Genomic DNA, 22991 nt, shown 5'->3' on the forward strand with positions numbered 1-22991 from the left:
TGTCACCATGACTATTAAAGCAGCTTTCCTTCCTTCGCTGCTGTTTGAATTCAGAGGATGAGGCCGTAACTTTAGGGATCAGGTCGCCACACCTGCTCCCACGACCTACCGAAACACCATCCCGAGGATACATTCGAGACGGAGTTTATTCCCTGCACATCACGGGTAAGTTAAAACGCTGATGAGAGTTTAATGACTTTTGTGTTGTGTGAAAATGAGCGGTCCCCCAGCGTCTCTCGCCAGAGTTTCAGTCACACTCGGTGAAATCATAAGCGAGCCGAGTGTAATGGCGTACTGTGCTTTCCCCCATCACTGCGTCACATGTAATTCAAAACCCATCAAGAATAAAAACAACAGAATAAAAACAATGAACCAAATCGAGGTTCGTTGTTGCATATTCGTTGGTTGTTTGTTTCTTTTGTAAAAAGTGATTCGTGTAGATGACAGTTCCGGTGTTATGCCGAGAAACGCATGCCTGCCGAGAATTGCATCCCCTGTCGCGGGAGCGCGCACCGCTCTAAACTCTCGCATTTTAATGAGGAAACGGACTGAAATATGACCGAAGACGAAACTTTTAAAGACATTCGTAACAATATCACGTTTCTTAACGATGTAAGCCCTAAAACGGTGGGTTTTATATCGCAGATTAATTGAAATAAATACGTTTTTTACACATTTATTGAGACAAATGAGTCGAACGTTTTTCAGTCAGTGTCTGAAGAAAACGCTCTCCGCATTTGATTTGAAATTTCCCGATTTTTCATTTAACATCATATTAGCTTAAAGTATTACAAAACAGAGACCCATTATGTAGAACATTTTATATCATGCTTAACCGTCTAGTCTATTAATGTAGAGGGGATGCATTTTAATTACTGAGCCTGCCAATATTTGTATCCCCTGTCTACTGTTGATATGAAACGTATAGCAGTAGCACAGAGAATAAGTGTCATTACGTAGAAAAGGCAAAGTCCCTCTTAACTCTTCATTTCTTCAAGTTAGCAGAGGGATGCATTTTTTTGCATATCAAATTATTAGCTTGCCAATACATGTAGACCTTATATATTTTCTACAAATATAATTCTACTGACACAAAACGTATACCAGCAGTTCATAAAACAAGTGTGATTATATAGAAAAAGTAATTTCACTCTTAACTCTAAGCAGGGGATGCATGTACAGCAAAGCCTATAATTAGCCTGCCAAAATATGCATGGCCTCTCCGTGTTCTTCAAATATTATCCTATTGATATAAAACTCATACCAGTAATTCATAGAACATCTCTGATTATGTAGAAAAGGTGAAATCCCTCTTTAATTCTTTATTTCTCCAAGTTAACAGGGAAAGCATTTTTTTGGCAATATGGATGTCGAGCCTGCCAAAATATGCATGCCCTATCTATTTTCCTCAAATTTTATCCTATTGCTATGAAATTCATACCAGTAGTTCATAGAACTACTCTGATTATATAGAAAAAGCTATTTCACTCCTATCTTTTCATTTCTCCAAGTTAGCAGGGGATGCATTTTTTGGCAATATGGATGTTGAGCCTGCCAAAATATGCATGCCCTATCTATTTTCCTCAAATTTTATCCTATTGCTATGAAATTCATACCAGTAGTTCATAGAACTACTCTGATTATGTAGAAAAAGCTATTTCACTCTACACTCTTTATTTCTCCAAGTTAGCAGGGGATGCATTTTTTGGCAATATGGAGGTTGAGCCTGCCAAAATATGCATGCCCTATCTATTTTCCTCAAATCTTATCCCATTGATTTAAAACTTATATCAGCAGTTCATAGAACAAGTGTGATCATGTAGAGAATGTTATTTCTTTATTTTTGCTATTGCAAGGATACTAAAGGAAATAAATCCGACAATGCAACCTTGCTAAATGTAAAGCATGCACCAACAATTTTTATTTTGGTTTAACATAAAAATTAAATCACTTTTTTATAAAATTCTACAAAATAATATTTATAACAGTAATTTTTTGGAAAACCAATTATGTCAAGTGAAATTATGTCACATGTTTAAACTGCAAATCCTGCAGTCATTAAAGGTCCAGATTGCTGCAAACAAAATCTACAAACACATTGCACAGCAGTTGTCTGTGTTGGTTTGTGGGAACTTAACACAGCCTAGGTGGTACCACCACTTGCATCTGTCACATGCGATCTGTAAATAAAAAAATCAAAATGGTCAAGTAACAACATAAAGAATATTCAACATAAAGAATGTTTTTAGTTCTTTATCTGTTTACTGAAGGTGATATTGGGTTTTGTCAACATGAAGCCTCTTCTTAATTATCAATATATGCTTGGTAGCCCAATATTTGAGGAGATTACAGCCTGTTCCTGACATGTATGGAGGTAAAAACAAATTCTGGGACCATAAGCAACTGTGTTTAATGTTTTACGACTGTACTTAAAAAAAACCTTTGTATATCTCAATACTTTGCAGCTGTTTTAAGGATGGTATATGGTTTACCTGAATTTTGTTTTCAATGCATTACATTGTTGTCTTACCCACATCTGATCTTCTTTGTCCTCTCTCCCACAGTGTCTGCAGAGTTTATCCACTAACTCTACAGAAAAACAAACCGCAACTTTAAATCAATGTTATAAAATAAATTTAACGGTAATTTTTTTTCCGTTTCTTTTTTTTTTATTTTTTTTTTTTTTTTTTAGAATTACATTTGTTAGTGCTCTTTAGAAAGTTGAACAACAATAATCCTATGTTTGTGTCTCAGTCTTCTAATCATCCCTTTTTGATAATGTCTGGTCTCATAAACAGATACAAGTAATAGAAACTGCACATCATATTGGCATATTAGGCAGGATCACATGGTGTCTGTTTATTCATGAATTGAAACACATATGTATTTAAGGTATTTTTGGGATTTATGGTAAAAGAAAGTATCACTGAGTGTTTACTTTTTTATAATTTTCTCCAACTTATGCGACTGAAAGTATAAAAATGGCATTCAGAAAATGTTAATATGTCTATGTTATGTTATGTTAATATGTGTATATGTATGTATATGTTGTGAAAGTTGTCATTTTGTAAACCCTTATGAATATAAGGGTTTACATGGTACATCTCATTCCAGTTTTGTACTTTCACAAACTGCAAATCCTTTTTGCTTTTTATGTTACATTAAAGCTACTCACGAAAGGTGTAATTGTATTCTAGAACAATTTTAAGTTTGTTTATTATGTTTTTTGCATCAATAGTTTTACATTGGGCATTGTTATGTGCAATTTATTTATTAGAGATCAAGGCCAGGTGTATTGAAATGTTCTTCACTAATTGAATTTGACATAAACACTAACATGATTGTACTTCACACATCTGCAAAGTTCAATGTTTTAATATTTCTAATTAGATAAAATAGATGGCCTAACACAATTTTTTTGTGCGTGCATGATTTTACACAAAACATAGTATCCCACGCACATAGGAACTGAATAAAAACATTTCAAGACACCTGATCCTGAAAGAAGTGTGGAAGAAATGTTGAGTCTCATGGTATTAACAGCTTCTGCTGGTGATGGAAAGTTCAGGTCACCCTGCAAACTGTAACGACTAATATATATTTTATTTTAATGGAAAGAAGATAAACAGTAGACACACTACAAAGATAAAATATTTGTCAAAGTAGAGGTCATGACATTTATGAATAAACATTTTTGCTATACTTATTTCAGAATCTTTCCATTGTCATTAAGAGAAATCAACCATGTAATAAAAAATATAATTAATAAACTACATTATATTTCCGGCAGAAATGCACAGTTTAACTTAGCCAAAGCTGTTCATCATCTTAAAAGTTCTACTCATGCAAAATAGCATTAGATTAATGGCAATTAATCTAATGCTATTAATCTAATGCATTAGTTGTGATTATTAGACCACCACTTTCATATTATTCTTTTTCACAACAAAACATCAAAAACATGAACTAGCATGTATACAAATATAGTGATATACAATTCTATCTATCTTCAGACATAGATAGATATACATATATGTGGAAAGTGACAGAACAGTGCACATAAAGGTTATATAAATGAATTTGTAAACAGACAATGTTCAACATTACATAGGAAATATAAGTAAATATATATATATATATATATATATATATATATATATATATATATATATATATATATATATATACTAAACATCACTTACTTTAAGAGCAAACACACAACATGAAACCACATCTTGCTGGACGTTGAACTGTTTCACATTTCCATCTTGACACTTTCATCCCTTTGCTTCTCATAAATGCCGTTGTTGAGAGGATAGAATGTTAAATTAACATCCTAGTTACCCAATTATGACATTTTTGATTATAATAAACAATAATTGTTCTTGTTTTTCTCACCTTGTTGGATACATGCAATACCATAAAAAGGACCCTGGTCATATAGACAAGTGTGACTTTTAAGTGAATACAATTACTGTATGGAACCATGAGTTGAAATTCTTTCATATTTAATGATGCTGTTAATAAATTAAAGTTTGTAAGAAAGGGAACCATTTACAATTACAACAGTACAGACAATTTTGTAAGCATCATTCACATGACATTTTTAAAGACATCATAACTGACCATCTTACATGATAATAATAAGGAATACATCAATTTCATATATAGAGGTCAATAAATAAGGCATGGAGATTTTGGCAGGCTAATAATAGGCGTTGCTGTAAAATGCATCCCCTGCTAACTTGGAGAAATACAGAGTTTAGAGTGAAATAAATTTTTCTACATAATCAGAGTAGTTCTATGAACTGCTGGTATAAGTTTTAAATCAATGGGATAAGATTTGAGGAAAATAGATAGGGCATGCATATTTTGGCAGGCTCAACCTCCATATTGCCAAAAAATGCATCCCCTGCTAACTTGAAGAAATAAAGAGTTTAGAGTGAAATAACTTTTTCTACATAATCAGAGTAGTTCTATGAACTGCTGGTATAAGTTTTAAATCAATGGGATAAGATTTGAGGAAAATAGATAGGGCATGCATATTTTGGCAGGCTCAACCTCCATATTGCCAAAAAATGCATCCCCTGCTAACTTGAAGAAATAAAGAGTTTAGAGTGAAATAACTTTTTCTACATAATCAGAGTAGTTCTATGAACTGCTGGTATAAGTTTTAAATCAATGGGATAAGATTTGAGGAAAATAGATAGGGCATGCATATTTTGGCAGGCTCAACATCCATATTGCCAAAAAATGCATCCCCTGCTAACTTGGAGAAATGAAAAGATAGGAGTGAAATAGCTTTTTCTATATAATCAGAGTAGTTCTATGAACTACTGGTATGAATTTCATAGCAATAGGATAAAATTTGAGGAAAATAGATAGGGCATGCATATTTTGGCAGGCTCGACATCCATATTGCCAAAAAAATGCTTTCCCTGTTAACTTGGAGAAATAAAGAATTAAAGAGGGATTTCACCTTTTCTACATAATCAGAGATGTTCTATGAATTACTGGTATGAGTTTTATATCAATAGGATAATATTTGAAGAACACGGAGAGGCCATGCATATTTTGGCAGGCTAATTATAGGCTTTGCTGTACATGCATCCCCTGCTTAGAGTTAAGAGTGAAATTACTTTTTCTATACAATCACACTTGTTTTATGAACTGCTGGTATATGTTTTGTGTCAGTAGAATTATATTTGTAGAAAATATATAAGGTCTACATGTATTGGCAAGCTAATAATTTGATATGCAAAAAAATGCATCCCTCTGCTAACTTGAAGAAATGAAGAGTTAAGAGGGACTTTACCTTTTCTACGTAATGACACTTATTCTCTGTGCTACTGCTATACGTTTCATATCAACAGTAGACAGGGGATACAAATATTGGCAGGCTCAGTAATTAAAATGCATCCCCTCTACATTAATAGACTAGACGGTTAAGCATGATATAAAATGTTCTACATAATGGGTTTCTGTTTTGTAATACTTTAAGCTAATATGATGTTAAATGAAAAATCGGGAAATTTCAAATCAAATGCGGAGAGCGTTTTCTTCAGACACTGACTGAAAAACGTTCGACTCATTTGTCTCAATAAATGTGTAAAAACCGTATTTATTTCAATTAATCTGCGATATAAAACCCACCGTTTTAGGGCTTACATCGTTAAGAAACGTGATATTGTTACGAATGTCTTTAAAAGTTTCGTCTTCGGTCATATTTCAGTCCGTTTCCTCATTAAAATGCGAGAGTTTAGAGCGATGCGCGCTCCCGCGACAGGGGATGCAATTCTCGGCAGGCATGCGTTTCTCGGCATAACACCGGCTCGGGTGGATTTGTTTTGCTTTTCCGTCCCGAAGGAGCGCTCGATTTGCTTACAGCGTGAGGTGATTCCAGAAAAAATTTAATTAAGCTTCAAGCGACTTTGACTCTTCCACATTTTGTCACGAATGCAAACTTTGATGGAAACTTATGGGGATTTTCTGTGACAGGATGACATCACAGTTTGGAGAGTGACAGAAAACAGAAAGACGACAACTAAAAGCAACAAAATCAAATGTAATTCTACAAATAGAGTGAATACTGTTTTTTTTATTCTGTATCTATGAAATATTTACATTGAGATTAAAGTATTAAAATACATAGAGGTAAAAAAAAAAAAGGCTTCAGAGAACAATTCGCTCTACTGGGTTTTATTTAGGGGTACCAAGGTAAATGGCCAGAATGCAAACCCACTAAATAATTCTAATAATAATTTTTATTACAAGTTTGAAAACAATACATCATTTTAACAATAATTCCTTCCACTTCTCAGTTACGTAAAGTGGAAAGACGACGCGTGAACGCTGCAAAAAGAAAAACAAAATCTTACTAACTACATCTTAGTACACTTAAAATAAGACAAAACTAACTTACAAGTAACTTTTCAGCAAGAAACACGAGAGTGGTTTAGGTCAACAATTCCTTAATATGGAGGAAAAAGTACTATTTCCATTAGCCAATTATTTGACTTATTTTACCCATGTTACAAGTAAAATAATCTTCCCATGGAAGGAGTACTTTTTTTTAATCAATGTTAAGGAATTAGTGACTTAAAACACTCTCCTATTTCTTGATTAAAAGTTACTTGTAAGTCAGTTTTGTCTTATTTCAACCAGGCTGAGATATTTGCACTAGAAACAAAAAATACTTGTTTCTAGTGCAAACAAAATACTTGTTTGCACTAGAAAAAAGTATTTTTCTTGTTTCTAGAATAGAAACAAGTATTTTTCTTGTTTCTAGAATAGAAACAAGTATTTCTAGAATACTTGTTTTGTTTCTAGATAAGATTTTATGTAGAAGATTTTGAGTTTTTCCAGTGAAAAACTTTGGAAAGCTTTGGTGTGCTGCTTTGTCACACAGAATACGTTGAAATTAATAGTTTCTAAAGTGACAAGCTACCGAGACATGAATACTTGTGTGAGACTTCTGAGAGTCAAAAACATGATAATAAGCTGCAATGAGGTGGACTTGAGTTCAGCCATGCAGGTGAGAACGTAAAGCCGGGTCTGAACAGCTTCTGTTGTCTTTAGCGCTTGTTGTGTCAATCGCAACCCGGCTCTGTGATGCGCAAAGGATTATGGGAAGGAATAATGGCAGCCACCAAAATGAAGTGAAACGACGTAAGGCGCCCACATACCTGCCGTGTTGTTCTCAACCTGAGCTTGGCACATGGCTCTCTCCTTGTCTATTTCCAGAATCAGGTCACACATCGGACTCTGCGCCGAACGCACCTGCAGACACAATATTTCACTTTTGTCTTCTCTGCGTTTTCTGGGAAGTGCTGTGCAATACGAGAGCTTTGTACAATTTTCCACACACCTTGAATTTCTTTTCACGTTTGGTCGCTTAATGAAGTAATTGTATTGCTTTGTATCATTTTTGTTTGTTCTTCGTTGGACAAAATTAGCCATCGATAACAAAACAAAAATAGCCTTTTGTCTAATTCCGTTGTGTGTACCAACATATTAAATAATGTGTATTGTCCCCAGCAAATAACAAATAAATGTATTTTATCAGCATTTCCTTAATGAAAACTAACACAAACTGGTGGAACAAGTGTGTGTGTGTGTGTTTTTTATTTTATTTTATAACTTCTCACAAAACATTTGATGTGTCGGAAACAGCCACAAGTCTTTACAGTCCGTTCTTCTTTGCTAACTAGCTAAAACTCTGATAAACTGGACAGAAAGCGTCTGCGAACTTCAATTTTCTAAGCATTCTTCGGATTCTCCATTGGATTTATGTCTGTACTTTGACTAGGCCATTCTAATGAGTGAACACGCTTTGATCCAAACGGTTCCTGTGTAGCCCCAGCCGTATGTTCGTGTGGATTTCCACCTACGGCTCAGCTCTTTTGCGTCCTGTGACGGGTTTTCTTATTGAATTTTCAGATAAGTAGCTCCATCCATGTTCCTACTGAAGTTGAAGAAAACCAACCACACCAGCATAACACAGCCACCACCATGCTTCACCGTGGGGGACAACGTGCTCGGGTTCATAAGAAGAGTTAGATTTTTGCCTCTCAAAACGTTTTTAAATTTTTTTTTTACCCCCCCCCCATGACCTTGGGACTAATTGTGGCTTTCTTTTAACAAAATTAGGAAAATAAATACTATAGTCCAGTGGTTCCCAAAGATTTTCTCCTCCCCCGCCCCATGGATTACAATAAAATCCCCCCAAAAAAGAAAAAAAAAAAATCAACTGGGCACACACATCGTTCAACCAGTCATAAATCTATACACATATTTTGTTTTCAAACTCCACTGAAGTTTATTTCACACTTCCGGTTTTAACAAAACAAACTACAAACCGTCTTTTCAGTAAAACACTTTATTGTAACTGGGTTTTTGTTGTTGTTTTTGTTTTCATCCATACCGCTTCTCGCCGCTTCCCCCCTGCAATGGCACTGCGCCCCCTATAGGGGGCGCGCCCCACACTTTGGGAACTTTTGCCACCTGTGAAAAGCGTGGGCTGCTATCTGGTTAATTTGTTTGTTTCCACCACAGAGAATGGTGGCAAGATTTCAAGCTTTGTAGATAAGGCAAAGCTTTTTCCTTGGCTTGACAATGAGAAACATTTGCATACACCCGCAAACAGCGTGTGTATTCCATACAAAGCCGACGCTAATTGACCCAGCTGGCGAGCTGACCTGGTTCGCGTGCATTCACAGTGCGATTATTGTTCCTGAAAAGCTAAAAGTGATGTAACCTCAAACGGTCCTGACACTCTCACTGTGTTTCAAAGTTGTTTCAGACAACAATACATCAAAATGTGGTTTATTTGTTGGTTTGAGTTTCTGAAAATAACATGTCCACGTCAGGTTTTCCATGCCCCTTTTCCACAGTTTTGATAATGTGGCACGTTAGTGGTTTTAAATCATTTCTAAAAACTTTTTTTCATGTTCGATGACTTTTAAAGGCACGTGTTTGCACTGGGTTTTATTTAAGGGCAACAAAAGGGACTGAAATACAAATTCCTGCTGTTATTTTTGTGAGAGACTCCTAAGGCGTGAACACTTTTCAAGTATTTTTGATTAGGTAGCTTCTCTAGGAAATGAGTTGCACTGCGATGTACTTCAGAGTAGTGGTGAGCGTTTATATAGTTTATCATTTACTGCAATACATTTTTTTATAATAAGAATTTAAATTTATCGTCATGAAAAATTCGAATGAATGATGTTAAAAACAAAAGTGTCTGTCTCGATTGTTAGTTTTACTATTTTCTCCACAGTTTGTTCAATGTGAGTTCCAAAATGAAAATATGACTAAATACAATAAATGTGTGCATGAAATCTAAGCGTAATTTAAAAAGTGAGAATATTTTTCAAGAGCAGTTTTTTTGATTGTTGTGTCAGTTTCCTAAAAAAATAAGTACTAAACAGTTTGTATTGTCACCTTTTATCACAATAGTACAACAAAATCTCATGATAAAACTTTTAAGTTCGCATCGACCACCCCTACTTTGGGGTACCAGAGTAAAGGGGCCTCCATGCAAGGCATCACTCCTCTCAGACTTGTTTTTAATAAGTACTCAAGGTGTGAAAATATTGACTTCTGAAGAAAATTGGTTGCACAAATTTGATTTATGACTATCGCAGTAAAGGAGGCTGCACACAAAGGCATGCCACACTTTTCAGATTGACTGGCGCACTCATTTTTAACTAGGGGTTTCAGAATTAATGGGGCTGCATCCAAACGCCACGGGTTATTTACTCGATACTTTTACAAGATACTCCACAGGAGCTTTTTTTTCATGATGATTTGTTGATTCTGCTTTGCTGGATGAGTCCTTCCATTAATCCGACTGATGTAGTTGACCACTAACGGGGCCCATATGAGTCCTGCTGCTTCACTTTCTCTTCCGTTATTTCCCACAGTGTTGATTTGGCAATGTTGACAGTGAGGGATGAGAGTTCCCTTTAAGTTGCGCAAGTAGTGAGGAGGGAGGATGATCTCACGTTTAGAAATGCCCTGATTTCATATCTTTTCCCCTTCATCCAAAGAGCTGAAACACACTTTTCTGCTGCTCAAAGAGATCTGACCTCCAGCTGAATTCCGGACCGATCAGCGGATGATGATGTTGTTAGTGGAAAACCAGGGAGTAGAAGAGAGACGAAGGAAAGGTCGTTGCCATGGTTTCCCCGCTGGATGACTTCTCTAACCTTGGTCATGTAAAGAAACTCAAAATACGCAGACGTCACTGAGTCAGTGGAGGACTGCGGCTTTGTTTGGAGGCAAAAATGAAGTGAGAACTTGGAGAGGAAATTGAGTTAAAAAAAAAAAGAACAAGATAATAACATCGCGTCCCGGTGGTAAAACGACGGTAAAATCGCAAAACTTCCATCCACAAACACGGATCAGTGTGTGAAATCAGATGATGATCCGCGGAGCAGTTTGGTGCGCGCTACATCCAGCAGCCACTTTGCAGACCATCCGCATATAATACGATTTACAACTCGAGGGTCAGTCTGACATCGCTCTATATAGCAGGCCAACCGACGAGAGTGCTTGGAAAAACAAAACGAGCGAAAAGTTCAAGTCGTGAGAAAACTTAGATAGCTTAAATACACTCACCAGATCCAGCAGCGCGCAGGACAAAAACAGGCAAATGCTCCTGGAGAACCGCACCAACATAATCCTCTAAATCAACCAGAAGATTATATATATATATATGTATATATACATACATAAAAACAATATGAAGAATATTAAATAAGTCTTTTTGAAAAAAAATCTGTGATAATCCGAAACAGGTTCTGAATGGGTCGCTGTGTTCACTCTGTGCGCTCTGCGCTCCTGGTGGAGAGATCTGCTCCGCGCCACAAGTCTTCCTCCTCCTCCTTTCCTCTTCCTCTTCGTCCTCCAATGAAACCAAACCAATGAGAAATCATCGCAGAACAAGGTGCGTTTAAAAAAAAAAAAAAAAAAAAAAACTTCCAATAACAGACAAAATGTCTTCTCTGTCAAACATGTTTGGAGATTTTTGTCACACGGACACATCGGTGTCGTCACACCGTCACTTCTTATTTAAAAAAAAATAAAAATGTAAATTTGCGGTCTGGAAGAGAAGAGCTCTGTTAGAAACTCCGGGGGTAATCAGATCTTGATTATTAAGGGCTTTTATGTATTAAAAAGAAAGTTCTGGGTTCAACAGGGAACCACGGGGGGAGTTAAACTATGAAGGAATTAGATTTATCTTGTTTTACTCATCAGAACTCTCGCTGAAGAGTTTTAGATAAACCGAAGATTTTTTATTTTTTTATTTTTTTGCCCATTTCTTCTTTTCACTTCCTGGCAGTAAAGAATTACAAAAGTCCATAACCTTCGTGGAGCAACAGGTAATCCGTGAGAATATCCTGGTTCAAACATTCACATAGCATCGCTGGCAAACTGCATTTCTGGACAAGACAATAATCTTATGTTTGGATGAAAAACAGGGAACAAAAATTTGTTCATCCGTCTGTTTTTTTTTTTGTTTTTTTTTTTTGTTAAGGGACAATACATAAATAAAGGAAATGCTATAGTGACTTTACAAGACAAATCCATTGAAAAATCTTACGTTTTTTTGTCAGCTTCTGGGGGGGAATAAAATGCTGTATGAAAAAAAAAAATCTAGCCGCTCGAATCATCAACTAAAATAACATCCCTAAACATGAGAATAGACAGAGTAACTAACTATCGTGCTAATCAGACGGAAATGACTCATAAAGAATCACCTGCTCAAAAATGAATCACCTTTTAGAGGTAATCACTTCGTAAAGTGTTGCCATAACGCAACTAAGGCTGGAGCAACGCAGCGCATGAGGCTCGTAGAGATGCTGATCCAAAAAAAAATAATTAAAAATCAGAGGAGCTGAGCTGCAGGCTGCCAGACAGCTGCTCCGATCCCTCTCTGTGGGCAGCAGCGATGATAATTATGAAGATGTATCAGACTCATCGAGCTCAAGATACGAGCAGGCGGTGAAATCACATTCGGAGCAGGGAATCCCAAGGCAGTGCAAACCAGATCGAGAAGGGTTTGCTGCTCATTTCTGATAAGTGCTGTCATAAATCTTCTGCAATTCCCCCCCCCCAAAACAATCACAACACAACGAGGAGCGTGATTTCATTACAGCGGTCATGAAATGCGGAGTAGGCGGTGAGGCAGGACGCAGCAGACCCAGGTAGAAGTGAGGAGAATGATGTTTAATGACGAATATCGGTACAAACGGACCCAAACAGTCCAAAATCCTGGCAGCAGAGCGGAGCGAAATGCAGAGACTCAGAACTGGTAGCAACAGGGTATACGGATGGACAGCTGGACGCACCTTCTTGAAATGTCCTCTATTTCTTTGTTCTGCAAAAATATATCAGTCCTACACAGCAGAAACAGACTTAAAGCTGTTGGAAAAGTAAAATCCTGGCTGATGAGTAAAAATATAAGAGATCAGATCAGAGAGCCAATAGAAATCCAAGAAAAAGAACTTTTGAAGAATTTTAGATTTTCAGGAGGCAAATCAAAACTCAAAGAAAACTGTCTGCCCCAACAAGCACTGCACTCTGAGAACACTAAAACAAAAGTCTATTGTCAAATCAGTCAATGACAAAAGAAAACAGCCACTGACAGTCAACATATACCAGGATTGGTTACAAATAATTTTAATAACTAGAAAAGATTTGTTAAATGGGATTTAACTGACTCTCCTGTTACTGAACATGAGTTTGACATAAACTTTGTGACAATATTGCATTAACTAATCGTTTTTAAATATGTCTGTCTGAGTGACAAGGCTCATTCAAGCTAGCATTAAAAAGTAGCCTTAAAAGGTCTTAAATTTGACTGGGGTGAATCAGAGTTAGAACATAAAATAGCATCCCAAACCTTGAGTATTAATGAAGCAATTTTTTTTTTCTACTGTCTGAAATTGAGAAAAAAAAATAAAATAAAATCAAAATACAAGGATATTGTACAGAGCAAGTTAAAAACGGAAAAACAGTTGATCTCCCCCCTCACCCCCAAAGTAATATGGCAATTTACTAAAAATAAAAACATTACAGGGATTATATGTAGATATGAAAAGGAGTTTGTAGTTTGGTTTTGAACTAAGGGAGAGAGTCTGGAAATCTGTCCTTTGTGGAGGCACAGTACAACAAAAGCCACTGTCGAAAGAAAGCCTCAAGAAGATGATTTAAAGTTTTTAGTTCCTGGATAAAGGATTATTGGATTTCCCCCCCATCCCCCTGCTTTTGAAATAAGAACATTTGCTTTATTTGTAAACCCCAAGAATCTATTTTGCCCCAATTTATTGCCCTGTCTTGTGGGAATCCTTAAGTAAAGCCCCTGCATTCCTCCATAGATGCTTCACAGCTGTTTTCCAGTCAGGTAACTTGCTGGTTCGTCTGTGGCCATCAGTTTGTTCGGTTTTTTTTTTCTGTTTGACGTAGTCTTGCAGCTGCAAAGCTTCATATTCCTTACTTAAAAAGCCTTCCAACAATGGGGAAACCAACGTCATCCATTCGAATGCCGTTTATTCCTTTCAGCGGGCCGTCAAGGACAGATGTACCGGAGAGGAAGCAACACCTGAATCACAATCAGGCGTTATGAAGCGACAGAGGAGGCTTTGCGAGAACTGAAATTATTTAATGCACCGCAGTCTCTTTCTTCACCTCCGCTCTACGCTATAAAAACCCGTGGAGTCTGAGATATCCCTCAAGATTTGCTTCTATTTCTGTGGAGCCGATAGCCAGAAACGCAGTAATCTGCTTCAGTGAGAGACAATTTCATTTTCAGTCTCTGTGACTCTTTTCTGTCGCGGAACAGGAGTGAAAACGATGTGTGTGAGTGGCATGCAGAGGAGAGGGAAAAGTGCTGGTTCACATAAAGTCATGTAGAAAAATTAGGACACCCCGTGACAGCCTGTGTGACTTTTAGACGTACACGGACAAGTGGAGCAGTTGGGAGCACTCGTTCAGAGCAGGAAGAAAGTCATGTGTCCAAAATGTCTTCCTGCTTGCATGTTCTCCCGGTGCATGCATGGGTTCTCTCCAGGTACTCTGACTTCCTCCCAGGTTGGTTGATTGGTGCTAACATTGGCTAAGCCAGATTTTAAAAATTGATTACAGAGGCAGTTGCCTAGGACTCTAAGTTGTGGGGTGGCCCAAAGAAATAGTTTTTTGTTTATACTGTACATGTTCATATTAAAGCCATGCGCTCATTTTGCATGTGGTGTTTCATTAAACTATTGTTGGGCTTTTATAAATTGAAACTACACCCCAATATGTCAAAATTAGACTTTTGTTTTAGACCGACATGTAGCCATCTGCCACGTTTTAAACAAACCATCTATCAATTTGTACCTGCAAATATAAAGACCTACCTATTAATGTTTTGTAATTTATATGAGTAAAACATTTTTGTTTATGTAAATTACAGCGCAGGGGCCTTTATTCTTCCAAGTCCAGCCCTGAATATTAGCAATACTGAGAACAGAAACAACATCAAATGGTATAACTAAACAATTAAAACTGAGGAAAATGGCTTTTTGAACCTCTTGTTAAATGTTACAGGAAATACTTTTTATGTTTGGAACATAAAAAGCCTAGATCTTAATTTTCATTTAGAAAAGAGATGAACATGTCACTGGGTGCCATAATTTCTTCTAACGTCTGTGTACGGCAGGTGTGTGGTTACAGGCAGGTGATGTTTGCCAAGAAAGAGAAGCAGATTTCTGCTCAGCACACATTGGGAAGCAGAGAATAAGGAAGCTGGCTGAGTCTGACACTTCACGCTGTGATTAACGGCGAGATCGCACTGGTCACCGCTAATCTGCCTGAGTGAAAAGCAATCAGAGGATTAGCTGCTTCAGAGTTGAGAGCATGCGTGTTCTGGACCTGCCTCCCTAAGGCAAACATCAGTCTCCTGAAATTATACAAAGCATTCAGTTTGATGCCAGACAGCGGCTAACAGTTAGCACTGAGTCAATTTGAATGAGTTATAGATACGGTATTTTAAGTGTAAGGCTTGAAATTATCGTAATTTGTTTCTAATCCACACCCGGTCAACACTATAGAGATGCAAATATAAACTTACACTCAGAAATATTTAATTAATTGCCTTTTAAGACAATGCACATCTACAATCAACAAACCTCTAATACAGTCCTGGCTGGATATTTTGGCAGCATTAATAGAGTCCATGTAAATGAGATGGAGATTTTTTTATATACAAAGGAAATCCATGTTTTCCAAAAACCTATGGTAAACCTTCTTTACCCATTCCAGAACATCTGTGGATAAGTGTGCAGGTTCATGGTCCTGTTGAAACACCTAAATGTTTTAACCATCTGATCCAAACCATAAGAGTAGCAACATTTAAATTTGCTACTCCTCATGTAGACAAGTAACTTGCCTTCTGTACAAAAGCTCAAAGTCGACAAGAATCAAATATGGCCAAAATGCTACCAAATGTTTGAAGGAGTCCTGACTCCTTCAAACATTTGGTAGCTACATTTGGTAGCCTAGCGCTAGCAGCTTTATGCTAATGGGGTTAATCTGCTGCAAACGATTCCTGTGCTTTGGACAAAGCAAACAAACAGACAAAGGACTCATTCTTAACTCTTCAACTTCACTTCAATTCAACAGATACTTTGAAACTTACGTGTGCCAACAATGACATCACCCCAAACACACACTGAATTCAATTAAAAATGCAAAAAATACTTTGTTGATTCCAAAGAGAAATTAAATAAACATGAGAACTGGTGTTGGAATGGATACAGCAAGCTTACATGAAGCATCTGGAATGAACTGTTATTTCTAAAGAGCCAAATCCGTCTCAGAAAATGACAAAAGTATAACATGAATGTCACGTTGATGAGCAGAATTCCAGAAATAGCGACACATAAAAATAAAAAAAAGGGATATAGTTGCAGCTCCATGTCGATTAAGATAAAAGCAGAAAGGCTCTTCTTACCTTTCGCTTAAAAAATGTCTTGATGAAATTTGGAAAAATATTCTGTTGACTAAGGAGACTAAAAGTGAAGGCGTTTTTCTCATTTTGTGCAAATCAAACAGAAGGTTTCAGAAAAAGGAGATCTAATGTGGTGGAGGTAGTGTGATGGTCTGGTTGGAGATGCTGTAGTTGATGGGAGAGCAAAAAAAAAATATATTTTTTTTCAATAGAAATGCTCAAAGAAAAGACAACAAAGTGAATCTTAAATCCTTTCTGGACAGTTTAACTAAAGTCAAGATGTTACTGCTAGCCAAGCTAATGCTTGTATCTTTAACACTTCTGAATTATGGTTTGAATATATCGAAGCATGTCTTTATATATAGAATGTAATTATCTGATAAGGTTCTGAGAACTCAAATTGGCAGCCCAGGTTACCATAGCGAAGGAAATTGCAGCATTCAGTCTCATTCAGACTCAAAATTCACTCAAGCTTTGTCTGGAAAACCTGCTATTGAGGAAGGATCTGTATCTCATAATTACACGCTTCAGCAGCCGTGAGCACTTCAAAGCTTTTCAACCCACCTTTGTGACACTTTTTTTTTACTTAGGGATATTTATTTGTTCTTCTATGTCCAACTTGATGAATAAGAATTTTTCACCGTTATTAGAGAACATGGAGAAAGATTTCGACAGGTGGTCCTTATTACCATTATCTTTGATGGGACGGGTGAACCTGGTTAAAATGGTAATTTTACCAAACTTTTTCTACCTTTTCCAACATGTTCCTATACTAATTACAAAGTCCTTTTTTGACAAGTTGGATAAGAAAATATCCCAATTCTTATGGCTTAAAAGACCTGCCAGACTTCGTAAATCAGTGCTACAGTCCCCAACCGGTGAGGGTGGACTTGCTCTTCCCAACTTCAGGCAATACTACTGGGCAGCTAATATACAGAAACTATTATATTGGGGGTGTGATGCTGAGGCTTCACCTGCCTGGGTGCAGATTGAAAGGGCATCTAGCCGTTATTCGTTGTCCTCTCTGCTCTCAGCTCCCCCTGCCCCTCTCCCTAATAGAGAACAATCCCATAGTTAAGGCCACATTAAGGATTTGGATCCAATTCAGGAAACAATTTGGCCTGCATGGACCCTCGATACAAACTCCTTTAGCTAAAAATTGTAACTTCATGCCTTCAGTCACTGATTTAGTTTTTAACTCTTGGCACGACAGAGGGATCAAGACTGTAAAGGATCTTTATAACAATAATACCTTTTCATCCTTTGCTGAACTTTCATCCAAATTCCAACTGCCTAATTCTCATCTCTTTCGGTTCTTTCAGGCCAGGGATTATGTTAAAAAAGTGTTTCCACACTTTCCTAATCGACCCCCTGAAACACTTTTAGATACCCTTCTACAATTAGACCCACAACGGAAAAAATGTATTTCATTCGTCTATAATTCTATTAATAATAACACCTCAAGACCTGCAGCTTTTGTTAAAACAGCCTGGGAGGGGGAGTTGGGTGCTAGGGTGGAGGAGGAGCAGTGGGAGGCTGCCAAGGATTTAATTCATAAGTCCTTGATCTGTGCCCGACATGTTTTAATACAGTGCAAAATATTCTATAAAGTGCATTAAACAAACGCAAAATTAGCAAAGATTTACCCATCAGTCAGCGACATTTGCAACAGGTGCGGACAGTCGCCAGCTAACCATACCCACATGTTTTGGGCGTGCCCAAAGCTAATCGGGTATTGGGGTAACATTTTTAAAACACTAAGTCAAGCATATAATCAGACAATTCTCCCCAATTCATTATCGGCTATATTTGGCATCCCTCCAGCCCCGGGCCTTTCGCGTTCTTTGAAACAAGCCCTAGCCTTCACTACCCTTTTGGCTCAAAGACTTATTTTACTTAGATGGAAACTAAACGTCCCCCCGTCTCATGACTATTGGGTCAGAGAAGTTCTTTACAACCTGAAGCTGGAAAAACTCAGATTTTCACTTAAGGGTTCCACCAGTAAATTTATGGAGACTTGGAGACCTTTCCTATCTATTGTGGGTACCATGACCTTGCTACCTGATTCAGAAGAAAATTAAATTATCTGTAGGCCTTCTCATTAATATCCAATCCAATTCTTTTCTTTTTAACTGATATATACTCTCCGTCTTATAATTTATTTATTTATTTAAAATTATTATTTTTTATTATTTTATTTTTTCTTTCTTTTTCTTTCTTCATTTGTAATTTATTTGTATACTTGTTTAACTTAATAATATGTATGCTTAAGTATATATTCATTTATTTATTTAGTATCAGTATTATTATTTTTTATTTATTTATTTTCCTGCCTCCTTTTGAATGTGTGTGAATGGATGTGTGTGTATGTTGTGTTGCTAGAAACTACTACAGGGACTGGATCCCAGCAGGCTGTTTGTCTTGTGCTTGGACCTGGACGGGGTGCGTTTGGGGTGGGCTGGGTTCTGGGAGAAATCAGCTTGAACTTCTTTGAAAACTACTGTGTTTTCATTGTACCAATGATTGATGTGTGTCAAGTTGTAAAATGCAATAAAGAAAGTTGGAGAAGAGGCAGAGGCCCAATTTCAAGATGTTAAAAAAAAAAAAAAAAAAAAAAACGAGAAAATAACTTACATTAAAAATCTATACGAGTACTTTAGAAACACTCCCAATGTCTCTCAGAAAGGTTTCTGGAAATCTAAAGAAATAAATGCATTATTACTCAGTCTAGAAATGATCACATTCATAAATACATCGTGCTGGCAGGTTTACTCAGTAACACACAGACAGAACAAGAAGCAGAAAACACACAAAACCAACATGGAGTAGTGGTTGTCTTCTCAGAGCACTGAGCACAAGAGTTAATTAAAATAGCAATTAAATTTAAAAAAAAAAAGAACTCCTGCACCTTTAGACTTTTATATAACTTTGCAAATTGTAAGAAATTTGCCAGGAATTCTAAAATATTAGTCATGAGAAGCATTTTCTTCTTATTTTTTTTTTACTAGATTAAAAGGATCAAGTAATAAATACTTTTCATTAAGACTGGAAGTCTGTAGGTTATTATTATTACTCTGATGTAATTTTGTAATCTTGTCATGTTTTCATTAGCTGTGAATAGTAATCATAATTAACAGAAATAAAGGTTGCAGAATGTCTCTCTAGGCGTTATTCTTCTCTATAATGTGTTTCACTTAGTAAGCAGAGTTACTGAAATCAATTAACTTTTCAATATTTATAAATTATAGTATCACTGGACTTTGCAGGTTAAAAACAAATGGGCAGACGCTAGAAATGTTTAATCATGTGTAGAAAAATTATTTTATTACGGCGCATTACTGTTAAAATAATCCATAATATGATATTAAACATTGATTTTAGACAGCGCAGAGCCAAATTATGACAAAATACCCGATTTTTTATCCTTTAAACGAGATTAAGTGAATGAAAATAGAACTTCTCACGTCGCTGCTGCCACCTGCTGGACAAGAGAAGTACAGCTGGAATTCTATTGGTTGAGCAGACGTGACGCCATCAAGAAAACAAGGAATTGAAACTATAAAATAAACCTTTGTTTCATTTTCTGTTACTCTAGCAAGTACATGTGACTCCTTTACCCTTCGGTTTTATTAGATAAAGGTTCGTTTTTAACTTATACTGTTTGAAACTATAATACAGCGTAATGGGTCCGTTTTAAACTAATTTTTTAACACTGCCATCCTCAGCATTTTCTCTGCTTTGCCATGCAGTTTGTTTTAAACGGTTTCACTTTCCAGGTTTTCAGCTATGGGCGACTCTTCTCCAAACCCCTTGGTTTTGATCGGTATGGGCACTAGCCTTGCCTTCTCCGGTTTGTTTTATAAGCTCTACCGGGAAAAGAAGGAGGAAATAAAAACGCTCAAGGCAAGTTTGGCCTCTGTTATTAATAAGACAGCTCTGCCTTGTTTCATGGCGACTGAAATTTGTTTTTGTCACCTTTTAGAAAATCCCAGTTTTCAAACCTGATGATCATTTACTTAAAGTGCTGAACGCATCTTCGCACAAACGACTCCAGTATGTTGCTGTTGAAGGTAGAAACCTGTCTGATATTATTATTATTATTATTATTATTATTATTATTATTATTATTATTATTATTATACTTTTTACAATGTAAGGTTTTTGAAGACTTTCGTTTTCTGTCTGTCTGTGTGAAGGCATTGTTCAGGCTGATGGGGAGGTCCTGCAAAGCAAATTTGTCCCTCGATGCCACGGTGTGATTCAGAAGGTTGTGGTGGAAGAGCACTGGAAGTACTGGAACTATATCACCAGGACTTGGTAACTATAATTCTCTCACAAAGGTTGAGATTTTGAATATATTGTAGCAACTACATCTTTCAGTGGATTTTAAGGAGAGCGTAAATGTAGTTTGGCCACTGCTGCTTCATTCTCATCTCCCTTCAGTGTGCTGTCTGGGCTTTCTCCTATTCATTTGGATTTCTTGGGTACAATTTCAACCAACTCAATCAGCAAACAGATGGAGAAGTTGTGATTTTCTGTGCTGTTTTAGAATTGTAGTCTGCCTGTAGTTTTAGCAATGGAAGTGAGCAAAGCTATAGGTCACACTTCCACATATTAAATCAACATTAACAGCCACCTTGTTCAGCTCGGCACTCTTTGCAGTGGAGGATGGTTGGTTACAGAGCAGGCAGTTTTGGGTAAGCTTCATAGTGTCAAAGCAGCGCATTGTATGCCTCACAGCCAAACGTTTAGCAATTGGGAAAAACGTAAAACTCAAAAGTTCATACCTCCAGGAAGCAATCGTTTCTCAATAACTGATGGTCCTGACCGTCCGGAAGAAGCAAAGTCTAGCTTGGTAAAACCAGCTGGGTTTTACCAAGCTAGCACAATTGTGTTACGATATTTGTAGAAAGACTTTACTGCAGCGTTCTTCATTCTTTGGAAAATAGCTCAAACTCAGGGAGATAAAACCGAAGGCATCCGAGAACATTTCTTTCCAAGTGTTGCGACAAATTCTACATTTGGTCTGGGTTATTCTGCCACACATGAATACGTTTTCGCCTAAATCATTCCAGCGCAGCTGGGAAACAAAACCTGTGTTGCATCAGAGGAAGCATGATGCTACCACCACAGTGTTTCACAAAACTGAAATACTCAGTGTGGCGTGGAATGATATTTCTTTTCTCAAAAGACTTTCCCACCTGAGCTATGGATTTGTGAAGTTACTTTAATGTTCCTATAAATTCTAGGTTTTAATGAGCAAAAAAGCTAAAACTATAATCTCTCTTTGAAGCCTTTGCAGCTATTTTTTTTCTGACTTTAATGTGTGTTTGAAATTTAATTTTCCTTCCACTTCACAATTCCTCATTATATCCAGTTGGTCCATCAAGCTAAATGTCACTTAAATGTAAATATCAGTCATTTATTACAGCTCCTATTTCAGGATCCCCCGGACAATCAACAAGAATGAGACCAACAACTCCGTCCCCTTCAGTTTAGTCCAGCCCGGTTCTTACATCGCCGACGTTCACGTGAAGGTGCAGAACCCCCTGGAGGCCTCGGGGGGCTACATGGACAGGGTTTACTCCAAAACGAGACGCGCTCAGGAGGGTCTGGTGGAGATGGTGGCACAGGGTCTGAGTGGCGAGAAACCCGTGGCCATGGTGGAGAGCGAACAGATGCTGCGTGTGGGAAGCAGCATGACGGGGTTCGGAGAGGTGGCGCTGGAGGGTGGCCGGGTGGTCAGCCTGCGGGCCCCGCAGGACGGACGCAGCTACATCCTGGTGCCCAGCGACTACAGGAGCTTCATGGACAGACACGAGGCTTCGGCCAGCATGTGGAAGACGCTGACGGCTGTGACCGGCCTCACCGGGGCCTCTCTGTTCGCCGCCGTCTTGTACAAAGCGTTTGGAAAACCGGACGACGGATCCAGATAGGCGCAGTGCTGCTGGTTTAAAGCCGTGCCTAAAGTTTCTACTCAAAAAAGAACAAAAATCAAGACAAAGAAACCCCCATCATGCATACTTCATATTTCTAATAATATCGTAACGTATTTTAAAGATTTGCACAAGTGGACCGATTCAAAGCTTTTGACCTACTGACAGTTAGTGCTGATTAGTGACTACTGAGGGATATAATGTGAATATGCTTTAGTTGCATTATTTTTGGGACATTTTTACTGCTGCTTTTAAATCAAGGGAACAAGTTTTTCTTCTAATAAAAGGTGTACCTTTAAATAAATTATTGGTGAAAAAGATTTTGCAGCTTTTTCTGCTCTAAAGGGTATCTACAGGTTTCAGTAAGTCAAATTTAAGACATTTAAAAACTTTTAAAACTTCACATTTAACTTTAATTTAAAACTTTCAAATTAAACTTTAGATTCAATACCAAAAAACCTGCAAATTCATCCCTGGAGATGAATTTGCACGTACCCATGACAGTTGCAAAAAAGGTCTAAGTAGCCTACTAGCCTAGGCTAGTTAGCTAGGCTAGCTAG

At 37.2% G+C, this 22991-nt stretch overlaps 2 protein-coding genes across 4 annotated transcripts in view; one reads left to right on the top strand and one right to left on the bottom strand.

The window, feature by feature from the left end:
• Nucleotides 1–11473, bottom strand: part of LOC122841495 (vasoactive intestinal polypeptide receptor-like) — a 36000-nt gene extending 24527 nt beyond the window's left edge. The window contains exons 1-2 of one of the 2 annotated variants that reach the window (XM_044134821.1): nucleotides 11122–11473; nucleotides 7686–7779 (exon numbers count right to left, since the gene is read on the bottom strand). In XM_044134821.1, coding sequence (XP_043990756.1) covers nucleotides 7686–7779; nucleotides 11122–11181 — 154 coding nt within the window. In that variant the 5' untranslated portion in view covers nucleotides 11182–11473. Of the gene's footprint in view, nucleotides 1–109; nucleotides 200–7685; nucleotides 7780–11121 lie in introns of those variants that run through there. The other variant, XM_044134822.1, reaches the window with a different exon arrangement.
• Nucleotides 29–22751, top strand: LOC122841496 (mitochondrial ubiquitin ligase activator of nfkb 1-A). 2 transcript variants are annotated; one of them, XM_044134825.1, is made up of 5 exons: nucleotides 29–165; nucleotides 20272–20398; nucleotides 20478–20565; nucleotides 20692–20812; nucleotides 21939–22751. In XM_044134825.1, the coding sequence occupies exons 2-5, from the start codon at nucleotides 20282–20284 to the stop codon at nucleotides 22429–22431; spliced, it is 819 nt and encodes a 272-aa protein (XP_043990760.1). In that variant the 5' UTR covers nucleotides 29–165; nucleotides 20272–20281; the 3' UTR covers nucleotides 22432–22751. The 2 variants fall into 2 exon arrangements, with proteins under 2 accessions (XP_043990760.1, XP_043990759.1); XM_044134824.1 differs by lacking the exon at nucleotides 29–165 and adding an exon at nucleotides 20009–20134.
• The last annotated feature ends 240 nt before the right edge of the window (nucleotides 22752–22991 follow it).

The sequence above is a fragment of the Gambusia affinis genome, linkage group LG12, assembly GCF_019740435.1.
Source record: "Gambusia affinis linkage group LG12, SWU_Gaff_1.0, whole genome shotgun sequence".
Lineage (NCBI taxonomy): Eukaryota > Metazoa > Chordata > Actinopteri > Cyprinodontiformes > Poeciliidae > Gambusia > Gambusia affinis.